The sequence below is a fragment of the Leptinotarsa decemlineata genome, unplaced genomic scaffold (genome assembly GCF_025532065.1).
Source record: "Leptinotarsa decemlineata unplaced genomic scaffold, Ldec_3_MD MMD2_tig00078422_RagTag_RagTag, whole genome shotgun sequence".
In the NCBI taxonomy this organism is placed as follows: Eukaryota; Metazoa; Arthropoda; class Insecta; order Coleoptera; family Chrysomelidae; genus Leptinotarsa; species Leptinotarsa decemlineata.
In genome coordinates this window covers 23,282,133-23,308,096 of record NW_027412747.1, presented here as the reverse complement: position 1 = coordinate 23,308,096, position 25,964 = coordinate 23,282,133, and the positions used below count along the sequence as shown (strand labels likewise).

The 25,964-nt window shown below is 37.3% G+C and overlaps 3 protein-coding genes across 3 annotated transcripts in view; 2 read left to right on the top strand and 1 right to left on the bottom strand.

The window, feature by feature from the left end:
• sano (CABIT domain-containing protein serrano) overlaps positions 1-21,483 on the bottom strand; it is a 54,963-nt gene extending 33,480 nt beyond the window's left edge. Inside the window, exon 1 of the mRNA XM_074186221.1 lies at positions 21,230-21,483. The gene's annotated coding sequence lies outside the window, so the exon portion shown is untranslated. The remainder of the gene's footprint in view (positions 1-21,229) is intronic.
• Positions 1-25,964, top strand: part of LOC111507483 (deoxyribonuclease TATDN1) — a 147,547-nt gene that overhangs the window by 39,786 nt on the left and 81,797 nt on the right. The window lies entirely within an intron of this gene.
• On the top strand, positions 5,856-7,449 carry LOC141487340 (uncharacterized). The gene is made up of 2 exons (XM_074186285.1): positions 5,856-6,726; positions 6,784-7,449. Exons 1-2 carry the CDS (start codon positions 6,469-6,471, stop codon positions 7,429-7,431), a joined length of 906 nt encoding a protein of 301 aa, XP_074042386.1. The 5' UTR covers positions 5,856-6,468; the 3' UTR covers positions 7,432-7,449.

Genomic DNA, 25,964 nt, shown 5'->3' with positions numbered 1-25,964 from the left:
GGACTTTGGGACCAGACTTTATGAGATCAAACACTTTTTAGATTTTTTGGTAGATGAATTGGTCGAAGAGAAGCAATTGAATGGCCATCTCGATCACCTAATTTATCGCCTCTAGATTTCTTCCTACGGAAGCAGCTAAAATCGATTGTTTATACTAAACAGCGTCGAGATTTGAGAGATTTGAAGAAAAGCATAGCGGCTGGGTGTAAAGAACTTCAGACAGAAGATTTAAAGAATATTAAAGAGGACTTTGGGACCAGACTTTATGAGATCAAACACTTTTTAGATTTCTTGGCAGATGGATTGGTCGAAGAGAAGCAATTGAATGGCCAGCACGATCACCTAATTTATCGCCTCTAGATTTCTTCCTACGGAAGCAGCTAAAATCGATTGTTTATACTAAACAGCGTCGAGATTTGAGAGATTTGAAGAAAAGCATAGCGGCTGGGTGTAGAGAACTTCAGACAGAAGATTTAAAGAATATTAAAGAGGACTTTGGGACCAGACTTTATGAGATCAAACACTTTTTAGATTTCTTGGCAGATGGATTGGTCGAAGAGAAGCAATTGAATGGCCATCACGATCACCTAATTTATCGCCTCTAGATTTCTTCCTACGGAAGCAGCTAAAATCGATTGTATATACTACACAGTGTCGAGATTTGAGAGATTTGAAGTAAAAGCATAGCGGCTGGGTGTAGAGAACTTCAGACAGAAGATTTAAAGAATATTAAAGAGGACTTTGGGACCAGACTTTATGAGATCAAACACTTTTTAGATTTTTTGGCAGATGGATTGGTCGAAGAGAAGCAATTGAATGGCCATCTCGATCACCTAATTTATCGCCTCTAGATTTCTTCCTACGGAAGCAGCTAAAATCGATTGTTTATACTAAACAGCGTCGAGATTTGAGAGATTTGAAGAAAAGCATAGCGGCTGGGTGTAGAGAACTTCAGACAGAAGATTTGAAGAATATTAAAGAGGACTTTGGGACCAGACTTTATGAGATCAAACACTTTTTAGATTTCTTGGCAGATGGATTGGTCGAAGGGAAGCAATTGAATGGCCATCACGATCACCTAATTTATCACCTCTAGATTTCTTCCTACGGAAGCAGCTAAAATCGATTTTTTATACTAAACAGCGTCGAGATTTGAGAGATTTGAAGAAAAGCATAGCGGCTGGGTGTAGAGAACTTCAGACAGAATATTTAAAGAATATTAAAGAGGACTTTGAGACCAGACTTTATGAGATCAAACACTTTTTAGATTTCTTGGCAGATGGATTGGTCGAAGAGAAGCAATTGAATGGCCATCTCGATCACCTAATTTATCGCCTCTAGATTTCTTCCTACGGAAGCAGCTAAAATCGGTTGTTTATACCAAACAACGTCGAGATTTGAGAGATTTGAAGAAAAGCATAGCGGCTGGGTGTAGAGAACTTCAGACAGAAGATTTAAAGAATATTAAAGAGGACTTTGGGACCAGACTTCATGAGATCAAACACTTTTTAGATTTCTTGGCAGATGGATTGGTCGAAGAGAAGCAATTGAATGGCCATCACGATCACCTAATTTATCACCTCTAGATTTCTTCCTACGGAAGCAGCTAAAATCGATTGCTTATACTAAACAGCGTCGAGATTTGAGAGATTTGAAGAAAAGCATAGCGGCTGGGTGTAGAGAACTTCAGACAGAAGATTTAAAGAATATTAAAGAGGACTTTGGGACCAGACTTTATGAGATCAAACACTTTTTAGATTTCTTAGCAGATGGATTGGTCGAAGAGAAGCAATCGAATGGCCATCACGATCACCTAATTTATCACCTCTAGATTTCTTCCTACGGAAGCAGCTAAAATCGATTGTTTATACTAAACAGCGTCGACATTTGAGAGATTTGAAGAAAAGCATAGCGGCTGGGTGTAGAGAACTTCAGATAGAATATTTAAAGAATACTAAAGAGGACTTTGGGACCAGACTTTATGAGATCAAACACTTTTTAGATTTCTTGGCAGATGGATTGGTCGAAGAGAAGCAATTGAATGGCCATCTCGATCACCTAATTTATCGCCTCTAGATTTCTTCCTACGGAAGCAGCTAAAATCGATTGTTTATACTAAACAGCGTCGAGATTTGAGAGATTTGAAGAAAAGCATAGCGGCTGGGTGTAGAGAACTTCAGACAGAATATTTAAAGAATATTAAAGAGGACTTTGGGACCAGACTTTATGAGATCAAACACTTTTTAGATTTCTTGGCAGATGGATTGGTCGAAGAGAAGCAATTGAATGGCCATCACGATCACCTAATTTATCGCCTCTAGATTTCTTCCTACGGAAACAGCTAAAATCGATTGTTCATACTACACAGTGTCGAGATTTGAGAGATTTGAAGTAAAAGCATAGCGGCTGGGTGTAGAGAACTTCAGACAGAAGATTTAAAGAATATTAAAGAGGACTTTGGGACCAGACTTTATGAGATCAAACACTTTTTAGATTTCTTGGCAGATGGATTGGTCGAAGAGAAGCAATTGAATGGCCATCACGATCACCTAATTTATCACCTCTAGATTTCTTCCTACGGAAGCAGCTAAAATCGATTGCTTATACTAAACAGCGTCGAGATTTGAGAGATTTGAAGAAAAGCATAGCGGCTGGGTGTAGAGAACTTCAGACAGAAGATTTAAAGAATATTAAAGAGGACTTTGGGACCAGACTTTATGAGATCAAACACTTTTTAGATTTCTTGGCAGATGGATTGGTCGAAGAGAAGCAATTGAATGGCCATCACGATCACCTGATTTATCGCCTCTAGATTTCTTCCTACGGAAGCAGCTAAAATCGGTTGTTTATACCAAACAACGTCGAGATTTGAGAGATTTGAAGAAAAGCATAGCGGCTGGGTGTAGAGAACTTCAGACAGAAGATTTAAAGAATATTAAAGAGGACTTTGGGACCAGACTTTATGAGATCAAACACTTTTTAGATTTCTTGGCAGATGGATTGGTCGAAGAGAAGCAATTGAATGACCATCACAATCACCTAATTTATCACCTCTAGATTTCTTCCTACGGAAGCAGCTAAAATCGATTGTTTATACTAAACAACGTCGAGATTTGAGAGATTTGAAGAAAAGCATAGCGGCTGGGTGTAGAGAACTTCAGACAGAAGATTTAAAGAATATTAAAGAGGACTTTGGGACCAGACTTTATGAGATCAAACACTTTTTAGATTTCTTGGCAGATGGATTGGTCGAAGAGAAGCAATTGAATGACCATCACAATCACCTAATTTATCACCTCTAGATTTCTTCCTACGGAAGCAGCTAAAATCGATTGTTTATACTAAACAGCGTCGAGATTTGAGAGATTTGAAGAAAAGCATAGCGGCTGGGTGTAGAGAACTTCAGACAGAAGATTTAAGGAATATTAAAGAGGACTTTGGGACCAGACTTTATGAGATCAAGTACGTTTTAGTGATTGTTACATGTTTTACTGCAGAATACTTGATGCATTTTTAGTTAGTAGTTAGTAGAAAAAATTGTTTACAAGGGTTACGCTTTCAATGAAATGTATTCGTATCCACTACTAATTTTCATAACGAAGAAACATGACTGGATAAGAATATCGTAAAATTTGCTGTTTGAATTTGAAAAATATAGTAATCACAAGTCAACGTCCTCAAATCAACAAATTGCTCGATTACCATGCTTAGCGAATGAGCTGCTTCTATTTTAAATAAATTAAGCTGGCCAATTCCACCCAAATGAGAATTTAAAATGAATTATATTCCTCAATAATTGTTCGTGAATAAATCATAACAAGGCAGCTATGAAGGCGGGATATTATTAAAAACAAATGACTCATGTACCAAATTGTACGATAGTGAAAAAATTCAAATGGAACTTCGTGGGAAGACTGGAGATTTATGCCAATAGTATTGAGAAAAGATGTATTTCATTCGGCTAGTTCAAAAGTCGTGGAAATTAAAAACAGATTTTAAACAGATATAACCTTCCACAATCTTTCTTCAGTAATCGACGTTGCGGAAAACAATCAAAAGTTGCTGAGGTGTGTACAGTTTTCTGGTTTGGTCTGCCCTATCTGCTGTTAGATATGCAAAGTGCATAATATGTTTGTCGAACATGTACTAATATTGACGGTATCAAATTTTAATTGTGAAGTGAATAGTAGGAAACCTTAGAAATTATATTCTACTGAAGTTATCCTGGTATATTTTGTTAAAAAAACTCTCCAAAAAATTTGTTGAGATTTTCGGTTCATCGGCATCGATCTACAGAATGGAATACCAAGAAGGACGATTTCAATCAACATGTTTTCATTCGATCAAAGAGCCCCATTTAGTGTAGCCTCAATTATCTTCTTAACCAAACGTGATTGCTCAATTGTTGAAGAACGTAAATGTCTTTCTTTCAGCAATGCTAGGAATAAATTGCGAACAAAAAACTACCTGCAAACCAACTAAGCAATCTCTTATATCCACTAGAATAAAAGCAGATGTCCTTCATATAAAACTAATCAATATAACCTAGTATGATTAATTTATGAATGCAGCTGCGTTATACCGGGACCCAGTGTAAGTGAAATTATCGACCAGTGTTATTGCATAAGGGTCCATTGAACAACAACAAAGGGTGTGTGAAGATACAAACAAAAGGTTCTCAGGAATACGTACCTGAATACGTATTAGTTCAGGAGTGTTGATCCAATACAATTTTCAAGTCCTCGTAGACACGATTACATTAATCGAGCAGTCAGCTGATTTACTCAATGTCTCATTATAAATGAATTAGCATCGTCAAGAAAAAATTGATACGGTGATTGCCAGAGGATATTGTTGTATGAGGAGGTTGTTACTATTTCAAGTGGCCTATTCATGGTTGCAATTTATTTTATCAATGTTTCATGGATTCGTATACGAGGTGATATGAGTTCAACTGCGACATAACTTCAGAAAGTCTATATTAGCTACCGCCTTTAATGCAACAGTGTTCAATTTTGGACCGTCCGTTAACAAAGATCTTTCCTTCCTATCAAGATCTTTCCTTATTTTAGTTCATTACTCAATAGTGAATTTCGAAATATATGTCCTGCGCTGATGAGAGGTAATACGCCGAAACCGGTCTGCAGCTGATCACTCGACTGATTTCATCGAGGTACTACAGCTAAACGAACTGCTAAAAATCCTCTATGAGAAAACAACTCTTTGTTAGAAATAAAACAATGTTCGTCGTGATACCATTCAGGAAATTAGTTATTTGGCGGCAAGAACTGTGTAGGCGTGTGGATTCCAATTCCAAATATGTTGAATGCATTCCGTTTTGAAAATCATTTCTACGAAACTTCTTCACTGAATTTGTACCAGTTCAGTGATTTTGTTGTTCCCATCTTTTTATTTCGTATTTCACTGTATATTCGAATTATGTAATACAACCGTGGGGCTGGTAATAATGAAGACGATTATTTTTCTTATCGCCCTGGGAAATAACCATGTACAGTATGTGGCATAATTAATTCATTTGGCGCCCAAGTTCGCAGAGTTTTGGACAAATAAATCTTTGTCAAACAAGTAATGATGACAGTAAATGCTGATCTCTTTTCGAAGTGAACCATACCTAACCAGTAGTTTTAACGGTACCGTTCTCACTAATTACGAGAAATTTCTACTTGTTATTTCTATTCCGTGAGTAATATTCGAGATGTACCGTGAATACTCCGAAAGAATTGGGCAAAAAATTGACAAACGAATATGGAAAGATTTCAGCTGAATTTTCTACAAAACAATGTAACGATGTGACTGAAGAAAATTAGTATTTTAGCTATTATGGTAGAAAATTATCAGAAGATGAAGACAATTCATTATTTTTCATTTTGAACTCCAATTTACGTGATCAAAGATTCTAAAAAGTTGGCAAAATAGTTATTTATGTATCAAGGGAATTAGGAGGGCCTTAATTACCGATGGCAAAGTTTGCGTCCCGAGGGCCTCTGGCCCGAGGGACAGCAATTGCCTGAGGTTTTTAAGGCTCATTAATTCCCGTGGTACATAGATAATTTTATTTCTGACCGATTTCAATAAAATTTTGTTCATTTTTGAAACGGAAAAATGTACCAATTCATTACCTTCCCGGTATATTTGAATCAGGTACCGTTGATTATAGTAGAGCTTTCTTGTTGCTAGGTTGTTGCTATGTTACTTGTTTATAAACAGAACTTTGTTATCAAGCTGTGTTTGCGGTGAAAACGTGTTTTCTACCCCAAATATAATGGTGGATATTTTGAAAAAAGCTGAACAAGCAAGAGAATCATTAATTCCATAGAAAAGTGAAGCCGTATATCAAAAATAATACAAGATATATCTGGACTGGCTGACACGGAAAAATGTTATGCCAAAAGATGTCACTGAAACTGTATTTCTGGCATATTTTCAAGAACTGGTAAGGAATTTTCTATGTTTTTCGGTGGATTTGGTAGTAATTGTGTTTATTCAGAAACGTATAGTCCGAATTCTTTATGGACTAAATGGTCAATGCTAAAATCGATGGTGACTATACATGAGAAACGAGATATCACCAAGTTCAATGAACTACAGGCTTTTTTGAAACGGAAGAGTAAGAGTTATAAGCCGAAAAAGTCTGCTGTTTTGTCTCCTAAAGATGTTATCAGATTCCTAAAGGACGCTCCTAATGATATTCATTTATTGCATAAGGTAATTTTTTTCTTATTTTCCTTTTTGTGTGTATTTATTTCCTTTTTTTTGTTATAGGTTGTTTTGATTATGGGTTATTTTGGAGGATGCAGAAGTCAGGAACTTTTGAATATGAAGATATCGGATATAGAGGACCGGGATTCCGTTATGGAAGTGAACGTACCGGAAAGTAAAACTGGTGTATCGAAGAAATTTACAGTTGTGGATGAAAAAGAGTTCTCCGCTTTGCCTTTATTGAGACTTTATATGTCTTTGCGTCCTAAAGGTATTGAACGATTTTTTTTGAGCTTCCGACAAAATAAATGTACATCTCAGCCAATTGGAAAAAACATGTTTGGGAAAATCCCCAGCAAAATCGCAATGTATTTAGGATTGCCAAACTCATCTTCCTATACGGGACATTGCCTTCGTCGCACTTCTGCTACTGCTCTAGCCAATGCAGGAGCAACTATGACTAACTTAAAAAGACACGGAGGTTGGAAAAGTTCCACGGTGGTGGAGGGGTATTTGGAGGATAGCATCGAATTGAAAAATAAAACGGCGCGTATGTTGTCTACTTTGTCATCAGAAGAGGCAGGTACCTCGACTGTAGTGAACAGAAGCTCCAGCCATACAAAAGAAGAAATTGTTTTCAGTGGCGGAAGTAATTTTCAGGGAACATTTCAAAATTGTACATTTATTATTTGTAATGACGTGAATAAATAAAATATGGTTCAGTTTTCATTTCTATTTATTTTTACTTGTGAAAGGTAGAGGGAATTATAAAATCTATAATGTCCCAAGGGAGTTATGACCCTCTTTATTGATAGCGTAACTATGACGATATAAGCTTATAATATCCCGGTCAGAAATAAACACATAAATACTACATTTATGTGCAGGGAAACGGCCCTTAACAAATTCTGACAACGATACTGAATAACTTTTTTATTTTCAGCTCGAATTCAACAAATTTCTCAATGAATGGAAGAAATTTCATTCCAGATTAATTCACATTCGCCTATGCTTATGAGAGTGTAGAAATAAGTAAACATAATAATATTATGAATAAAGATGACGGACCAATACCAAATAGCATTCTATATAGCTTGTTAAAATAATATTATTGGATTTACTGATTACTTACTACACAAGGACACAATGTAAAAATAAATTTAGATAGGAATATTGTGAAATTAATTTACATATAGCTGAAAATTGTTTTATACATAACTATAACATTTGAACATAAGGACATATTGTAAAATAATAGATAAGGCAAATTTTAAAATTAATCTAGGGAGGTATACCTGTATAGGTGGTATACCTATATGGTTTACCTGTATAGTATACCTGTATAGCATAAATAGCGTCAGCTCAGGAGAGTTTCCAGTTTGACCTTCCTCTTGAAGATGATCACTTGGTGGTCGAAACACGTGTCGAGGTGTTAAAAATAATGATTTGGTGTTGGGAAAGAACTCCAGTAATATTGATTACTACACCACAGGTTCCAAACAGTGCATCATAAGTAATTAATTCACATTACTGAGTCTAATAATGAGGCCCGATTCATGTACATTATACGAGGGAAGACAAAGTTATGTTTCTATCATCTACCGTAATTTGTAGAATGCCTCGGAGAATGGAAGCTATCGTCCAAGCTAAAGGGGGCAAAACCCGATATTAAAAAATAGAACTATTATTTTCAAAACGTTCGCTACTTAACTTTTCCGTAATTATTGTCAAGAATGAAGAACATGCTTTATTCAATAATAAGTAAATTTGAAAGAGTCGTGATTCCATAACAACATAAATGATCTGTAAGAAGGCCTGTAAGACATCGTAATTCATCCGTACTATAGTCCAACAACTGTTTGGGATCGAACTTCGAAGGATGAATAAACGCCTTGAAGTGAGCCAATCCTGGAAGATTCTGCCAGAAGTCCATACATCTTCTTGCCATCGAGGTGTTCAATGTTTGTTTGGCAAAGCCTAAAGCGATGCCAATGAGAGGTTCTGGTTCGATGAAGCTGCTTTCAGCACCCTCCTTTGCAAGAGAGGCCACTATGGTCAGGAATCCAGACCAGAGACAATCTGTTAAGTTTTTATATCGAGGAGAGTCGGTTTTGGCAACTTGCTACCAATTTACGCGTTGCTTGGTAGGAGACAAGAGGTTCCAATGCCGTTTGACTGCCCGAGAATATTTTTATTGACTTGTATATGAGGTTGACATCTCTGTCCTGGGTCTGCGACTGAAAACACCTGCACCAGAACCGGAAGGTGTTTTTGATCCATCTGCGAACCAACATCTATCTCCTCTTCCAGTCCTCTCTATTCGGGAACAGTACTTTATAAGGCAGTTCGTAGTTGACAGTTGGAGTCACACCAACACTCTGTTGCACTCTGCATTAAATTGATTTTTGCAATTGGCAATGTGCACAAGTCTATATGCAGTCCATCTAGCCTCTCTCTCCAGAAAAATGTGGAGAGGAGGTAGATCTAGAAGGATCTACATGGCCGCTGACGGTGTGGTGCTGGATACCGATAAGTCACTAATTTTATTGTACTAACAAAGAGGACTCGGGTAATTTTAAAAGGTCAAGAACGAATGTATAGATATTTATTTTTATCATCAATAGGTGAGTCTCGAGAGATTTCTCATCAAGTACAGTTATGTAAATGAATAATATTTACAGGCTGATACAGGTAATTGGTAATTTTACTCGTAAGGCGGATTTTTCACCGGAATATAAACCTTCTGCAATTTCCTATTGACCCAAGGTGCAGAGTGTTTGCATATTGCAGGCGATGAAAATTCCTCTGGAAAATTAGAAGATTGGTCACTTGATAATGATGAAAATAAGCGATATGATAATTGATTCCAGTGGAATGAAAAAAAAAAGCGATTTATTTCAAATAGGAGTACCCATTTACAGGAAATGCTATTATTACAGAGTATATATGAAATAAATATTAAAAATAATGGAATATAGTAATGTATGAAAGTATATATAGAATACTCGTATACGTAAAATTTCAAAAGAGGAATGAAAAATTGAGTATATAACACAAAAAGTTACAAATCATGCAGTGTAGCAGAACTAACACAAATGTTATTTATAGTATTAATAAAAGTAATTGTGGATACAAGATACCAAAGCGTTAAGAGAATCGAAATGAATATCGCAATGCTCACAGATTTTACTGAAGCTACTGCACAAAAAATTCAATGGTGATCGTAGCATAACATTTGTGCGTGATGCTTCGCAATAGAATTTCAATTTTTTTGAAGCAGTATCAATATCGATTTTAGCGAAGGAAATGTATTGCTAATAATATGATGCATTTTCAAAAAATAGGCTGAATTTTCGTTTTTTCCAAAAAATATTTATTCATTCATCAATTTCCATTGTGTCAATGGAAGTAGTAGTCAAAGTAGTCCCCTTCAGATATAATACACTTGTGACAACGTTTTTTCTAATCCACGAAGTGGTTCTGATATGCACTTTAAGCTCTCAACAATTCGGTTTTCATCTCCTCAATCATCGCAAAACGCCGTCCTTTCATGGTTCTCTTCAATCTTGGGATCAAGAAAAAGTCACAGAGGGCCAAATCTGCTGAATACGGTGGCTAATCGATTTCCTTAGAGTGCCGTTCAAGTGTTACGTAACCACTATAGGGGGCTGGAGAGTCTTTTCTTTGCTTATTTTTGATAACATAGGGGCGGGGGTCTAAATGGTGATTACGTCAGCAGTAGTTATTTACTTGTTTACACATGGGAGGAGGGGTAATATCTTTGCTTACTTTTGCTGTCAATGTGGAAGGGGGGTAAATAATTGTAATGAATTTGCTTACGTAATACTTGAACGGTCCCTAGCCCTTGAAATTTGAACATTAACCTTATTTTTTGAACAGTCCACATACATTTTAGTAGTAATAGTGTTATAAACAAGCAGCATTACTGAGTTACACCTCCACAAAGAAGAGCTGATTATTGAAAAACCTTTGAAAACGTTAAAAATCAATTCAGATCAGAACTCACGAATGGAGGACTATAATAGGAGCAAACCAGAGGAGCAGACAATTCATGAGTTCACTTTGAAATGTATTCAAATTGATGTTTCAAATGTTGGGTTTTAATTTTTAAAAGGATTTATTTCTAATTCACACATTGGCAACAGCGCCTAGAAATAATTGAAATAATCTATACGTACCTAGATATTCTACTTTAAAAAAAGGAAAATTGTCTTTATAAATCAACAATTGAGGCAAAATATAAATTATAGTTCAATACCACCTCCACAAGTCACATAATCAAGTTATTTTGTTATTTATTTATATAGAGGAAGATAGGATGGGTGCACAAAATGTCATATGCCACAGAATGTCTCGGAACTTTGAACAGCACGCCTCTGAAATATGTCATCTTTGTTTGTCTCATACAGGAACAGATCCATTGTTCTTTATTAGCTATAACCGATGTTGCCAAATGGTGAAATAGAAACGAATCCCTTCAAATGTTGAATGCATTATTCCATTTCTCTTTTTTAAGTATTTAAATAATTTTTTAAATAAAAAGATTGAAATGATAAGTTTAAAATGCGTTGTTTTAGAGCTCTTTTATGAAAACTACTTGATTTTCGTCAGGAGGAACATTTCCCATTAGTAAACGTATAAAATGCTGTAGGGTGTTCTCACAGCAGTTTCTAAAGTAGTAGTTTTGTGCTCCGGTTTCATTAATCGGTGATGGGTGTAGTTTCTTTCCTGTTGATTGGATTAAATTAACCTGATACTAGATCAATTGAATACAGGTAACCAGATATCATTAATGTTAATTCCCTCTGTAAGTTCTATCGAGATCTTAGGGTTCTTCAATCGCGGTAACGTGGGTACTTCATTGTGACAATGAAGACCGATCCACCGCCACGTGAGATCTGGCGGATCATACCTGTAGCATATACTCATGTTTTATATACCTAAGGTACATTCTCAGTTATGATTGCCTAGGCATATAAAAGTTGAGTAGATACATTAGGTAATATTCATCAGAGTAAGGAATGAACTTTCAGTACGTTATTCAGCATGAAAACGCTTCTGTGTTAGCGAAACATGTCGTGATATTTTTTTTAAATAAAGTTTTTGGAGATCATAGGTTGAGGTGTAGTTTATGATATTACTATGGATCTTCATCAAGTAACGGCAGAATCAATTAGAAAAAAGTGAAATACTAAAGAAAACCTAGCAACTGAACATGCTTTCAAGAGTGGTCGTAGTATTAGTTTGAATAATATTTTTCATGAAATCAAGTTGGAACTACTATCCGGTCTATGTTCAGTCGCAGTATTCACATAACTGGATTTCAGTGATATTTTCTAATACGAAATTTGGCTTAGAGCATGTCGAAGTATTTACGTATAGAATATCACCTGTCTCAAAGTTTCAAAGCTCTGAAACTTCTAAGTATTGCTTCCTCATTTTACATCTCTAACGATATTCGAAACCAGTGTACAATTTCGAAGAAAAATGTTCCCTGTCTAAAATATTCATGACTCTCATGCACTGTTGAATAACTTGTTCAAAGAAGATGCCCTCCAGTTCGATGTCCTCTTAACGGAATCAAAAAAATCTTCATTAATAATTATGTCGAACCCGTTTTACCGAAAACATTCTTCCGATTTCAAGTTCGCCCGACTGGCCTCAACATTCGTAATCTCGATTAAAATCAATTAGTCGCGCATACTGATTAGAAAGTTTTATTATATACTGTGGAATATTTTATTGTGGATCTGCCGGAAGTATGAGCGTGAAAAATTTTTTGCTACACCAAAGGTTCCAAACTGTACATATGTGTTTACAAGTACGTATGTGCCTAGTCGAAGTAACCGATATAGTAATCTTAAAGCTATCGGCAAAGGCAATAATGATGGAAATGAATTCATTATTGATTCAAATGACGACAGTGATAGTGAAACGGATAATATGGAAGAGGAATAAAAACTAATAATTTGCAAATTAACATGCACTCGGGGAAATCTACACGTCAAATTTCCTCCGAAGGGAATATTTATCATACAAAGGCTTGGAGACATCTCAAAAAAAGCGTTTCAAAATGTTACAAAATACATAATGTATATCAAAAATGGCATCCAGGTGATCCCGAAAGGCGATTAGAATTTTGTAACTGGCTAATAAGAAGAACTGATTTTCCTTTTTTCCTGGAAAATGTAATTTGGACAGACGAAAGCACCGAAATAACGAACACATTTGGAGCATAAACAGTCCCAGGCAGTTCCGAGAAATTCGAGTGCGATTTGGTATTAACGTGTGGAAGGAATTTACAAAGATAGAATTTTGAATCCTCATTTATTTGACGGAATTCTGAATGGAGAAACCTATCACCAGGTTTTAATGTCGATTTTCGAAGACTCTTTGGATGATCTACCTTTGGCTAACTATAACAACATCTGGTTTCAACATGATGGTGCTCCACCGCACACTACCAAACGAGTATCTAATTACCTGAATGAAAAGTTTGCTGATAAATGGATAGGGAATAATGAGCGGGTGAAGTGGCCGGCGAAGTTTCCAGACCTAAGTGTTGTGTATACATTCTAATGGGGTACACTGAAAAATAGAGTTTATGGTCAGAGGGAATATCAAAATATTGAGGACCATCAACACAGCATTGTTAGAGAGTTCGAAAGATTGAGGAGGAGGGAATTCAGTCGTGCAGTGAATAATATTCGAAGAAGGGCACAGTTGTGTTATCATGGACAAGGCCCCAGCATTTTGAGCATTTGCTGTGATTTACTTGTAATTACATTTTAGTTCATCATTGTTATTTGTTGAAAGTTCTATTTTTTCATTGAAAAAGATAAAATGTCCAATTTACCTCATACACACCTCATTTATCAAATTTTGATTGTTGATTCTATCTCCGTATTTTTTCATTGGCTGTTCAAACGAACTAAACTCTGTGAGATTTTGATCCAACAACGTACATAGTGTACAACGTACAACATACATGTCTTAACACTGTTTCTATTGTATTTCTGATAAACTTGTATCTCTTTTTCATTCGTGAAAGCCATTTTTCACCAAAAATTCAATGACTTGTACAATAACAAAATGTCGTATTGAGTGTAACAAATTGAAAGTCAAATTTAGAAACATGATAACTTATTATACATCATTGAAAAGGTAAATTCTGGTTCTATTCATAACAGAAAGAATCCAATGTAGCAGCTATAAGAAAAAATAAAGTAGATGGTGGTGGCCGGAAGACGAAACGTCGGATAGCGAATCTGAAAGCATCATTATGTAGCAGGAAAAAAGTGGCAATGTAGAAGTGCAATTCATTTTCGAATCCTTCAAAAAATAAAGACAGAAAAAAATAAAAACCATTTTCCGAAATTTCTGTTGTTTCCGGATATCTCCGGATATACTCGTAATTTCAGAACATTCTCAACGGCATATTGTTTGTCAGGTAAACCATTTTCGTATCTCTCATAGTTTCCGAGATCCCAATGGTGATGATCGAATTTGAAACAGCCTGTATTGTATATGTGCAGAAAGAAACGATTTTTAAAAATTCCAACTAGAGCGCTGGCCGCGGGGAAAGAAGGCGTGCCCACAAAACGAAATTATCTTCTCATCACAGTTTCTGGTGGGTGAATTTATATTTAGTATCAGTATTGCACCCGTGCGGAGCCGGGGCGGATCGCTGGTACATTATATCATTGAGTCAATGCGTATCCAGATGATCAAACAATAGTGTTTTCCAGTGTGCTCGGTTGTGATGTGTACCAATCAGACCGTAACTAGTTTCAACCCGAGTTAAACCTTCTTATCTGTCGTGATATCAGCCAAAGAAGGGCATGTTCCAGTTCTCTCCCAGAGAATACGAAAGAGTCAGTGTAGGTATGCGCAAAGAGTCTGCAAAAACTTAAGAACCGATACTTCTATTTCCGGTATTCGCAACTATTTACGTAGAAAATCGATGTATCGTTCAGGGAAAATCAATGAATTAGCAACACCCTTTTTCGCGATAAGCTCACCATTCATTTCCATCAAAGTGAAACCTTCCCATTCGACCAATCCCCATTAGATTGCTATCGCCTATCTAGACGAGGAAGTTAGTTGACACATCCCAAACAAAGCATGCCTTGACTCGCGATGTAATTATGTTTTAAGACCATGGCAGCGTAATAACAATGATTATCCACCCCTCAAGGTCGAAACTTATCAGCTACAAAGATGCGTTGCTGATAAGTTGTTTCAACATTGTGTCGAAAATGTTATTGACAAAAGGTTGATGCGTAACGGCCACTGGATTGGTAAAAAAAACATTTGATTCATAATAACGTTGCAGGAAGTTATGCGAATTTTTTTCTACGGTGGTCAATTCCTTGTGTGAAATTTGACATTATTCTGAATACTACTTACTTACATATATATACTTTGCAGTTTTATTAAAACAACGATAAAAATAAAATAAAAACAACAATAAAAATTAATTGGCGCTCCGGGGCGACTTCATTGATTCCAGTGGCGCATTTGCTTTTTCAGCTGCAGGAAAACCCGGAAAAACCTGCAGCACCATATCATCTGAAGATCTTGATCTAACAATGTCCTCTCTCTTATAAAACAAAATGTAGGGTGTCTCCAGAGGCTCCAATGAATTCAATGCATCGCCAGGACACTTCGTGACACGACTATCGTCAAACTTAAACCAGTCCGTTTCTTCTTTGACCAAGGCGTAATAATGACCAAATTCAACGCCAGAACCACAGTGAACAATGACTGCATGAATATTATAATAGTGGTCTGCTAGGTTGAAATGTTCATCTATTTCGAACCTTCCAAAGAGTTTCTTGCTTCCGTTAGAGGTTGAGGCTTGTTTGAAAATCATCAGTGTTATTATTAGATTGACTGGTGCCTCAGCTATACTTGTTTCCTTATAACAGTCAGTTAGTTTGGCGCATGTTTGACAATACAGTCGATCATCACCTGTTAAAAATTCCATTTTCAGATGATTTAACAATAAGCTTTGCACGGACTGGTAATTAGTCGTATTAGGAAAAGCTAGATGAAGTTCCAGAAGTTTTCGACACTTCTTGAACATTTACCACAAAGTAAACAAGTGAGGATTTTTCCAGCAAAAGATTTACAAACACAAGACGAGATGGGCTGTACGGAATCATTCAGTCCAGAGCGGTCAGGAGTATTGATTTTGCTATTGTTTTGCTCACGAAGAGTATTCAACAAGAACCCCAAGAATTCGGAACAATCCTCTTGTTGTCCTAACGAGTATCTAGTGGACTTCAAAGACTCCAGGAAATCGGTTGGAGGGAAAGATGATATCTTCTTCGTTATGAACAACACTTGTAAAATGCTATTCATGTAGCAAGTGTTTCCTAAATCATCCAATCCAATTTTCTTCTCTAGATTTTCAGGACAACTATCTACTGATTCGTAAGGAAGAACATGTTTCAGAGAATCTCCATAAGAACCATTTCTCAAGCTGCGATCGATCCTTGCAAGTGAAGAAGGGTTTCGTAGAGGGATCGATTAGGCTGTTGCTTCATGAAGCCCTTCCACTGAAAGGGAACCAGTTCTACGAGGACTGCAACTCATTTTTTGGGGGCAAGAATGACCTGAGTCTACTGACCGCACTGAAAAAGAAGAAGGTGGATCAATCACTCGTGAATTAACCCATACGCTTTGTATTTTCTTTTTATCTGTAGGAGGAGCAATATTAGTTGCAGCATGCCAAAGTGATTCACCTTTAGAATAAAAAACGTCTTTGATATTGATAAATATGGAAGGAAGGATGAAATCGATAAGATCGGAAACACTAGTGTCTGATGACAGAAAAGCTGGTAAAGCTAAGGAAGAAGTCGAACGTAGCCCTAATCCGCCAAGGTTTACAGGAAGAGTTGCTTGGAGCCATGAATCATTATTGAAATGATTGTTTGTAACATATTCCGTCGTGTGGCGGAGTAAATTATCAAATTCGTCAAGCTCTAACTGACTTGACCAAGTGGGGGAACATCTGAGGGCGTACATGAGTTTTGGAATCGCCAAATAATTTTTCAAAAAAAAATGCAACGTGTTTTGGAAGTTCATTCAATCTGGTGGTCAGCAATTTGAGTGATTCCCGTTTTTCTCGAAGATGTTCTGAAAGTGGATCTTTAGAGAGAGGAGCACCCAGAAGACTCCATTTAGACTTTTCCAAAATTCTTATGCCAGGAGCCAATTTCAAAATGGATTCGGAAATATTATTCGGAGTTGAAAGAGTAATAAACTCGCATTTTTCAAAATTTAGTTCAAGTCCAAGATGTTTTAAATAATCAATGATTTTTTCTAAATTTTTTGAAACACTGTTTTCATCGCCAGCGATTGAGAGCTTACGAAGGTTCGAAATTGATGAATACTTCATGCACCCAATTTTCAAGCTGACGGATCAATCTACTTGGCAAAAGTGTACTGATTCGAATGACCCTTATATCGATTGAATTGAATAAGGATTAATTGAGATAGTTCAGTACCATCGTTGGAGGTACAGGTCTAGTTCCTTATATATCGACTTTCTGGTGGAAGTACGTTGAAGCGGATAAAAATAATTCAGTCGGTGATTGCGTAACTTAAAAAAAAACGAGACAATAAATAACCAATCAGACAGATCGACCGTAACCTTGAATCTAACGAATTGAAATTGAATCGCTGTTTGAATTTCAAATCATCCTTAATGAGGTGATGACTCAAAAGAAAAGTTTTCGATAAGTAATATTGCTGGTTCGAATATAAATCCCATTTTCGCTGCTTCCAAATAAATGACACGTCACCGGGTTTTAGAAGAATTGAATCGACGGTTTTTTTCTCGTGACTTCAATCAGCGGCCCCGACCACTTTTTGTAATTGGACATGACGAAATCGCTTGGAGTCGTATACCTGGCTGGTATGATGGAATGATTTGCAGAAAATTAGAAGTCGGATCGTTGAGAAACATGGTGCAATAGGGTTCAAATTTTATATTTTACATTTTACGAGAATACCAACAACAGAGAATCAAAATTCAGGCACTTAGAACAGTGTAACTGTTTTTCCATTGCTGATCATCCAAATTTATCAGTGGTTGCTTCCAATTTTGAAGTTCGCGACTTCTCGCAGAATAATTTAAACGAACCGTCGCCTCCACTAAATTCTCGACAGTAGCGTCACCATAATGTAACATTCATTTTTCATATTCTGCTTCAGATATTTCACTTGACCTTTCCGTCATTGCATTTCCTGGTTGCGAACTATTCGCTGAAAGATATTTTATAGCAAGATTTAGTTCAAGAGGGGCAAAGACCAGTTATTATTTCTGAAGTATATTTTTTATTCCTAAATTGGTGGTTGTTGAATACCTCATCATTTAAAATGTAATTCGAAATGCTGCAAATAGATATACTGTAAGAGAGCTTTTACCAAAGAGTCTAGATTTGATCGGAAAATCACTAGACACTAGGACAAATCTGAAGATTTCGTAAGTTACATTTAGGACATACTTAGGGGAAATATTTTTTTGTATAAATTGTATTTTACGGCTTGTTCAACTGAGTAACTCCACAAGAAGCTATTCTCCATCACAATCATTAGATGAAACAAAATATAATCGTTGCTACAAATATATTTATTCTAATTCATCGTCCATTAATTTCTCGTCAGTTTTCGACTGATTACACACAAATGCTTCTTGTCTAACATTCTTTCTAGAGATATGAAGAATATTTCTATGGACACCTTCAGTTGACTACCATTCTTGTGGGACCAAATGGTACTAGGAAATACCTGAAGATCAGAGGCCATGAAAGTATCAGCAAAATAAGGTGAAGACCATTGACTACCATTCTTGTGGGACCAGCTGGTACTAGGAAATATCTGATGATCAGAGGCTATGAAAGTATCAGCAAAATAAGGTGAAGACCATTGACTACCATTCTTGTGGGACCAGCTCGTACTAGGAAATAACTGAAGATCAGAGGCCATGAAAGTATCAGCAAAATAAGGTGAAGACCATTGACTACCATTCTTGTGGGACCAGCTGGTACTAGGAAATATCTGATGATCAGAGGCTATGAAAGTATCAGCAAAATAAGGTGAAGACCATTGACTACCATTCTTGTGGGACCAGCTCGTACTAGGAAATAACTGAAGATCAGAGGCCATGAAAGTATCAGCAAAATAAGGTGAAGACCATTGACTACCATTCTTGTGGGACCAGCTGGTACTTTGAAATACCTGAAGATCAGAGGCCATGAAAGTATCAGCAAAATAATGTGAAGACCACCAAAAAGCTTAGTCGAATTTTTTGGTAGAACATTATTAGCTTTATTCATCAACGTAATCTCCATCATGAGCCACACAACCATTTCAGCGCCGCTTTTACATTTCAATACCACTTTCGTAGAGCGACTTATCTTTTGCCTCAAAATAAGTCTCAGTTTCAGCAATATCTCTTCATTCGAGCGGAATTTCTTACCAGTGAGCCTTTTTCTGAGGTCTGCGAATAGCTAGTAGTCACTGGGAGCCAAATCTGGTGAATACGGTGGATGTGGGAGCAATTTTACGTTTAATTCATGTAGTTGCTAATGTAATATAAAGCCGACACGTTCTTTCGATATCTTTACAATGTCAGCTAACTCACGCAACTTCACTTTTCGATCATTTTAAATGATTTTGTGGATTTTTTTATGTTCTCTGGTGTTACTGCCTCATTTGGACGCCCACTCTTTGGAAATATACAAAACCACTGCGTAATATTACCGTGCCTCTCGACTGAACTGTCCAGATATTCTAGAAATTCTCCAATTGATTGTTTGTATCGAAAACCAAATTGCTTTATGACCTTGAACATCGCATGTTGAAGGACTGGTTGAACTTTTTCAACCACATATTAAAAGTAGATAAACTCAAAAAGTGCGATATCTGTAATGGTACTGTTTCAACACTTTTGTACTAAATTCCGAATATTTCAAAGCTCAAAATACTTTTAGTACGACTTTTAATGTTTTAGTACTTTTTCACCATGTTGTTTATTAGATCAGACCAGCTAATCGAATCAAATTGTCACTTTTAAAAGATGCCCTACATATCTGTTATTTTTTACATCAAATATCTTTACATGGACTGTTTTGCAAAAAAAATTGATATTACCATGATATTCTCATGTCGATTGTCATTTTGGTGTCCACCAATTTGGTGTCAGTCAATTATTTGTTATTATTACTGAATTGACGTTTGGAATTAACGAAACATTGCCGCTATAGCAAGAAAAAGGTATAAGTTGAATATATCAATTATTCGTGGATTCACTTTTATAGTACCTACTTTTTTATTCGATCTAGTACTTTTTTCGTTCGGCTTCTGGTACTTTTTGATAGGTTTGTGTCAAAACTGGTTTATATTATTTTGTAGCTCAGTCGGTGCGAAATCAAAAATTTTTAACAATTGATAATGCAGAAAAGTTAAATAAAGTTGTACAAAGTGTAGGTGAGATTATTTTATTATATGGTAAGATTATTTTATGCAGTTGATTACACAATATTACAAAATTATCAACTGTCACGTAGTTCTGTGAAACTGACACTTCGATAACGGCTTCTTTCAATTTTTACGATTTTTTTCAAAAATTCTGCCAGTGGCGCTTTTTTGTTTTTTGGTCACTTTTTCATTGCGAGTTTTTTTTTATTTTTTGTCCTGTCTTGTGTCGATTTCTCCATATTTTTGTCCAAATCCAAACTTGGTTCTCCAAAATGGTCAGTTGAGGTTGAATGATGGCAATAAACCTCAAAATGAAATTATTCATCTATAGTAACTTAAGTTGTTCGATTTCTAAATAAAATTCTTCTTTTTCATTGCGTTTTTCCTCAGGATTATGTCATAAGAACAAGGGACTTTCAGAAAAATGACAGGGAGAGTCAACGCCAAATTTAAATTTTGGCTGAGTCTCCAAACCTCTGTGGTATCATACAGTGGCATAATTAATTGCAAAAATACTCCTATGAAGACACAGAACACGATTCACATTAATCAAATGTCTTCAGAATCTGTACCTGAAAAACCCAGATTATTTCTTATAAACAACTGCTCTAAAATCTTTCAATGAAATTCAATAAAAGATCCTTCGAAAAATCATTGAAAGGTTGGAACATGTACAAACTTATCGTTCTATGGAAATCCAATCCAAACTATCTTCCTGTTCAATAATAAAAGCCTGTTGAACATCTCTTTTCGTTGAACATTCATATATTTGTTTCCACCACGTTCTCTACATACATACTTTGAATTAGTTTATATGGCGTCAAACAAGTCTAAATTGTCTATCAATGCTGAAGCATGCACATAGCAGCATTACTAAAATGCCAATTTCTCATGGAACATTGTTTTTCAAGTTTCACAACACCTTTATCGTACCTTGAAACTTCTCAACAAATGATCAAACCCTGCACCAACTATTCAACAAGTTTTATCCACTCACTTAGCAACATATCCCAATCGGCTGCAAGAACTATCCATGGAACACACAGAACTCAAAACACACATAATATCCCACACTCATAATCGAGTCTTCTAGTCCGAATAACGAAGAAGAAACAACAATCCGCGGTACCAAACGATTCACAAGGCCCAAACAGGTGATACAACTGAACTGACTGGTTTTTTTGTGACCCGTGCGTTCGCTACACTACCACTCTATGCTGCGTTCGTGAACCCACTGAAAACTGAAACTACAAGAAGCGAGCGATTGAGGGCCGGGGCTGCAGTCTGATCTTAAGCCATCGTAAGTGAGGGATAGTAGCCGAAGGAGCGGGGACTTCGGGCGTTTACGACTTGCCACGAACGTCAACTGTATGGCAATTTTGGAAAAATAACGCGATAGCCAACTGCAAGAACCCTATTATTTAAGCCAGTTTTCCACATACAGTATTAGTTTACAGGCTTCTAACAAGAAATACAACATCGGAGATTCCCGAAAGGCTGCTCAGTGGCGGTTCGGAAAGGGCGCATGAGCGGTGGATCGCTCACTTACGCCCGGTTGGTGTTGCGAGCCTTGCAACTTGCTTTTCAGTGGACGCAAGTCTAGAGGGCGCGTTTTATGCAATTCGATATTTTCTTCGATTCGATGATGTAGAGAGGTCGACCAGGTGTGTCTTTGACTCTTTCTGGATTGGATGCAAAACAATACTTATTTGAATGTTACAAGTTTGGACTTCTAATGTCTACATGTTAACATATTAGAAATTTATAGAAGAACAAATGAATTGAAAAATTATACAATTTTTGAAAATACTGAAAAAAATCGGACTGAAATATTCGGTGGAGTTGGTTGAAACAAATCAAAATTGAGCAAAAACGTATGTCAAAAATTATAGGAAGAAGAATTTGTAAGAAAACAAATTATTTGTTACCTGGAATGAAAATGAATTGATGAAGAGTGGAACATTGAGTGAAATGTCAATTATATACAAACAGTAAAAAGTGAAATAAAAATAAAATCTAGGTAAGTGATGAAAAAAATGCTGAAAAAAATAAAAATAAGAAAAGATTTCAAACCAAGTTACTTTGTTGTTAATATTCACAATCGTCTTCGAGTGAAAATTGATGATATTGATATTTTTCCTTGTTTCTTTACATATCTTTCGGTTTTAACTAAGGCAACCAAATATTTCTTTCAGTCATTCTTTCTGTAGGTATGTTAGGTAATGAATATGATGTACATAATCATAAGTACATGGTAACAAACATCCCCTGTGGTCACCTGGATCTACACTGCAATAATAAGACCATTGTTAACGTACGAAGCCATTACATGGGGACAGAAAGTTCTACAAGCAAAAATTATATCAAATACAGCGATTGACTTCTTAAAACATCACAGGAGCCATGACAACAACACCAACAGCGGCAATGGAATTAATTACTGGTCTGACCCCTCTGGACTTGTACGTCAAGTAGTCTGCGTTAATGAGCGCTTACTGCGTAACCCCTGCTGCAGGCATCAGTGATACAATTGAATCCAGGTTTATCTTTAATAAACCCTACAAAATACAAATAAAACAGAACACATAGGCAGATGCTACATATGCAATACGCATATATACAGACGGCTCACTGGAGTGTACTCCAGATCACTAAGCCTAAGGATTACTGGGTGGTTCAAACAGAAACGTGGTTCAAACAGAACTGCTGGTATCTCAATCGCCACAAAATAAATAACCTGGAAAGGAATTTCTGGCAAAAACATAACAATCTACACGGATAGCAGACAAGCCCTATTAGCCTTGAACAGACAACGTGTTACCTCAGGGCTAGTACCAGAGTGCCACCAAGATTTAGCCAAAGCCTTGGTAGATAATAACATTATCCTGAGGTGGATTAAAGGGCACGACAGGAGTAAAGGTAATCGCCTGTCCACTTTCCTGGATAGGACAGGATGGACGATGACCTAGGAGGACAACTCCTCGGTAGGAGTGCCCTCCCCACTCTACAGATACAGAACCCTCTCTACACATAAAATTGCGTCCACTGAAAAACGCAAATCTAAATGTAACTTTTCTATGGACCATTTCGTGAGTCATGGGCTAGATCCAAACTTTTGTTCGCGTTCGTAGCGATAATAAGTAGGCCATTATCACCGATGTCGCAAACTGGCCACCAACCCGAACGCTTTTGAGCGAAACTGCCACAGCGAGAAATGCATTCCGCCTGATTTAGTCACGCTTCTGGAAAACAATAACACCGAAATTATGCAAGAACACGTTAGGTGGGTACGTTTTGCGGGGAATTTTTCTTCAATTTGGCCGCTCTGTCGCGGAGATGAGTTCAAGGTTGGTCTTCAACGCATTCTTGCCCGGTGACGGACGCTCTGCGAAGCCTCCGTCGCTTGAATTCGGACTGTAGTGCGGACACTCGAGCTAAAAAATTGGGTCGAAGTCGGAATGGGAGATAAAAGGCTGCAAAGTTGTATGAACCTTTATTTTGGCAGTGTAAAAGTTGTCTCGAAAGTCTCTTGAAATATCGTGTACGCGTCATGAGATACTCAATGTCAAAGGTCGAAAAAAAAACGTTTATTCGCATATTCTTCGATTTCTATATATTTAATGGGAATCGTAAAGCATAAGGCTTCCTACAAACTTTGTTTCTTTTGTTTTTGTTGCAGTAACAACTATGAGTCCCGGTAAAAAATGATATTGATTCTAGTTTTCCACCTCAATCCCAGAGATGGTATCGGGAATGATAATAATAGCACTCTAAAGAAGGAAAAAGTGTCACAGAAGGCAGAAGCTGTGCCTGAGCTATTACAGTATTCAGATATATTAATTGAATAGTTTCTAAGCGTAATGTTTAGCGGCCTACATTTTTTTCTGTCATAGTTTCACATCAGCCTGTAATTGATAACGATGGGCTTTGATAAAATCCACTCAAAGTATGTTCACAACTTAAGATGTGTTTTTGAAACTGGTAATTTCAAATCTGTGAAAGCTATTTGCCGGGTTTTTTGAACGTCATCTGCAGGTTTTCATTCCTGACGTTTCGTCTACTACTGTAATAATCATTATCAACCCCCGTGGGTTGGGCTACCAATACACACAGTCAGGTACCTGAACGAAAACTTTAACCACCAACCACAATAAAAAATAGGGGTAGTTGAAATATTGGTTGAGAAATCGCGACGTAGAAAAGAAAAGGCAATAAACATTAATAAGATAAGGTACACAAACAAGGACAGGAAATCCAATTAAGAGAAACCAAGTCACGCCCACTAATAATAAACCGGAGGTAAACACCAGCATCGTAGTCGACTACGCGATTGAAGGTTTCAACCCGGGCTGAGGATACCACACCGGAGCGATATTCCTAGACGTTTCCACGGTGTTCGATAGAATTTGGTACGACAGCTTCTAGCCAAAATGAGCAATTTTGTTTACTCGAAACAAATGGGAAGACTAATCGAATCTTTTCTAGCAGACCGACGATGCCGTTGCAGAGTAGGACACGAACTTCCTACCATGGGACTTCTCGCTATCTATAGCAGACGTGCACAAGCCAGAGAAAAACTTCAACAAGTTGGCACTCTACGCAGACGATACAGCTCTACTGTCGAGATCCACCAGCCACGCACAAATCACCAGATATTTGCAACAGCAAGCGGACATATTAGAGAAATGGGCCCAACCTTTAGAAAATCAGTATGAACCCTGACAAGAGTCAGGCGATACTGTTCACCCGGCGGCTGGTACACCTGGAAGGAAACATTGTCTTCCACGGACAAGAGATTCCATGAATCAACGAAGCAAGATACCTGGGAGTCATCTTCGACAGGAGACTGGCGCTCAGGTCCTACATACGGCAGAAACTAGGGCTGACGAGGACCGCCCAACAAAATCCATACCCAATCATTGGCCGCAGGAGTAACATGAGTGTACATGTGAAACTGCTTCTCATCAAGACCGTACTGCCTGGGGCCAGTGCACAGCGACATACATACGCAGTATCCAGACGTTCATAAACGCTTGTTTACGAGCTGCCGTAAACACTCCAAGATACATGCCTACCAGATTCATCTACCGGGACCTGGACCTCAACATCCACTACGTAGACGCTTACATGAGAGGAGACGCCGAAAACGTATTCGAAAGAATACGAACACACGCCAGCCCAGCGCTGCGTGGCCTACGTGAAGCGCTCAACATGGACGACCCCAGATTTCGCGAAAGGGATAACCACATGAGGCCTTCGAAGCAGAACCAACGACCACCACCAAGAGTCGCTGTCAGGCAGCTCCGGCGAGTATTAAAACTTATACAGATTACTAATACACACTTTCTTACAGATATATATACACAAACAAGTTCGCGACCTTTAAGGTTTAGGGAACCCCCATGCATACATTACATTCAGTGAAATCACGACAGATAAAATCAATTGATCACGAAAGTGGAAGCACCTAAAGGCTGACTTTCGACCGCAGGAGGTCAGATGTCAATTTTGCTGAAGTGTCCACCAGCAGGTTGAGGTCCACTCAGGGATGAGTGGGGGTGGATGGATGAGATTCTAGCTTCTGCACACAGTAACCGAGTGGGGAAGATTCTATACCAGGGCACTCAACCACGGGGGGGGGGGGGAAGCATGAGGAGCATCGTAGTCAATGCGGTCGAAACGACGGCTACCACAACTTGAGCAACATCTTAGCACAGCGACGGTTATCACAT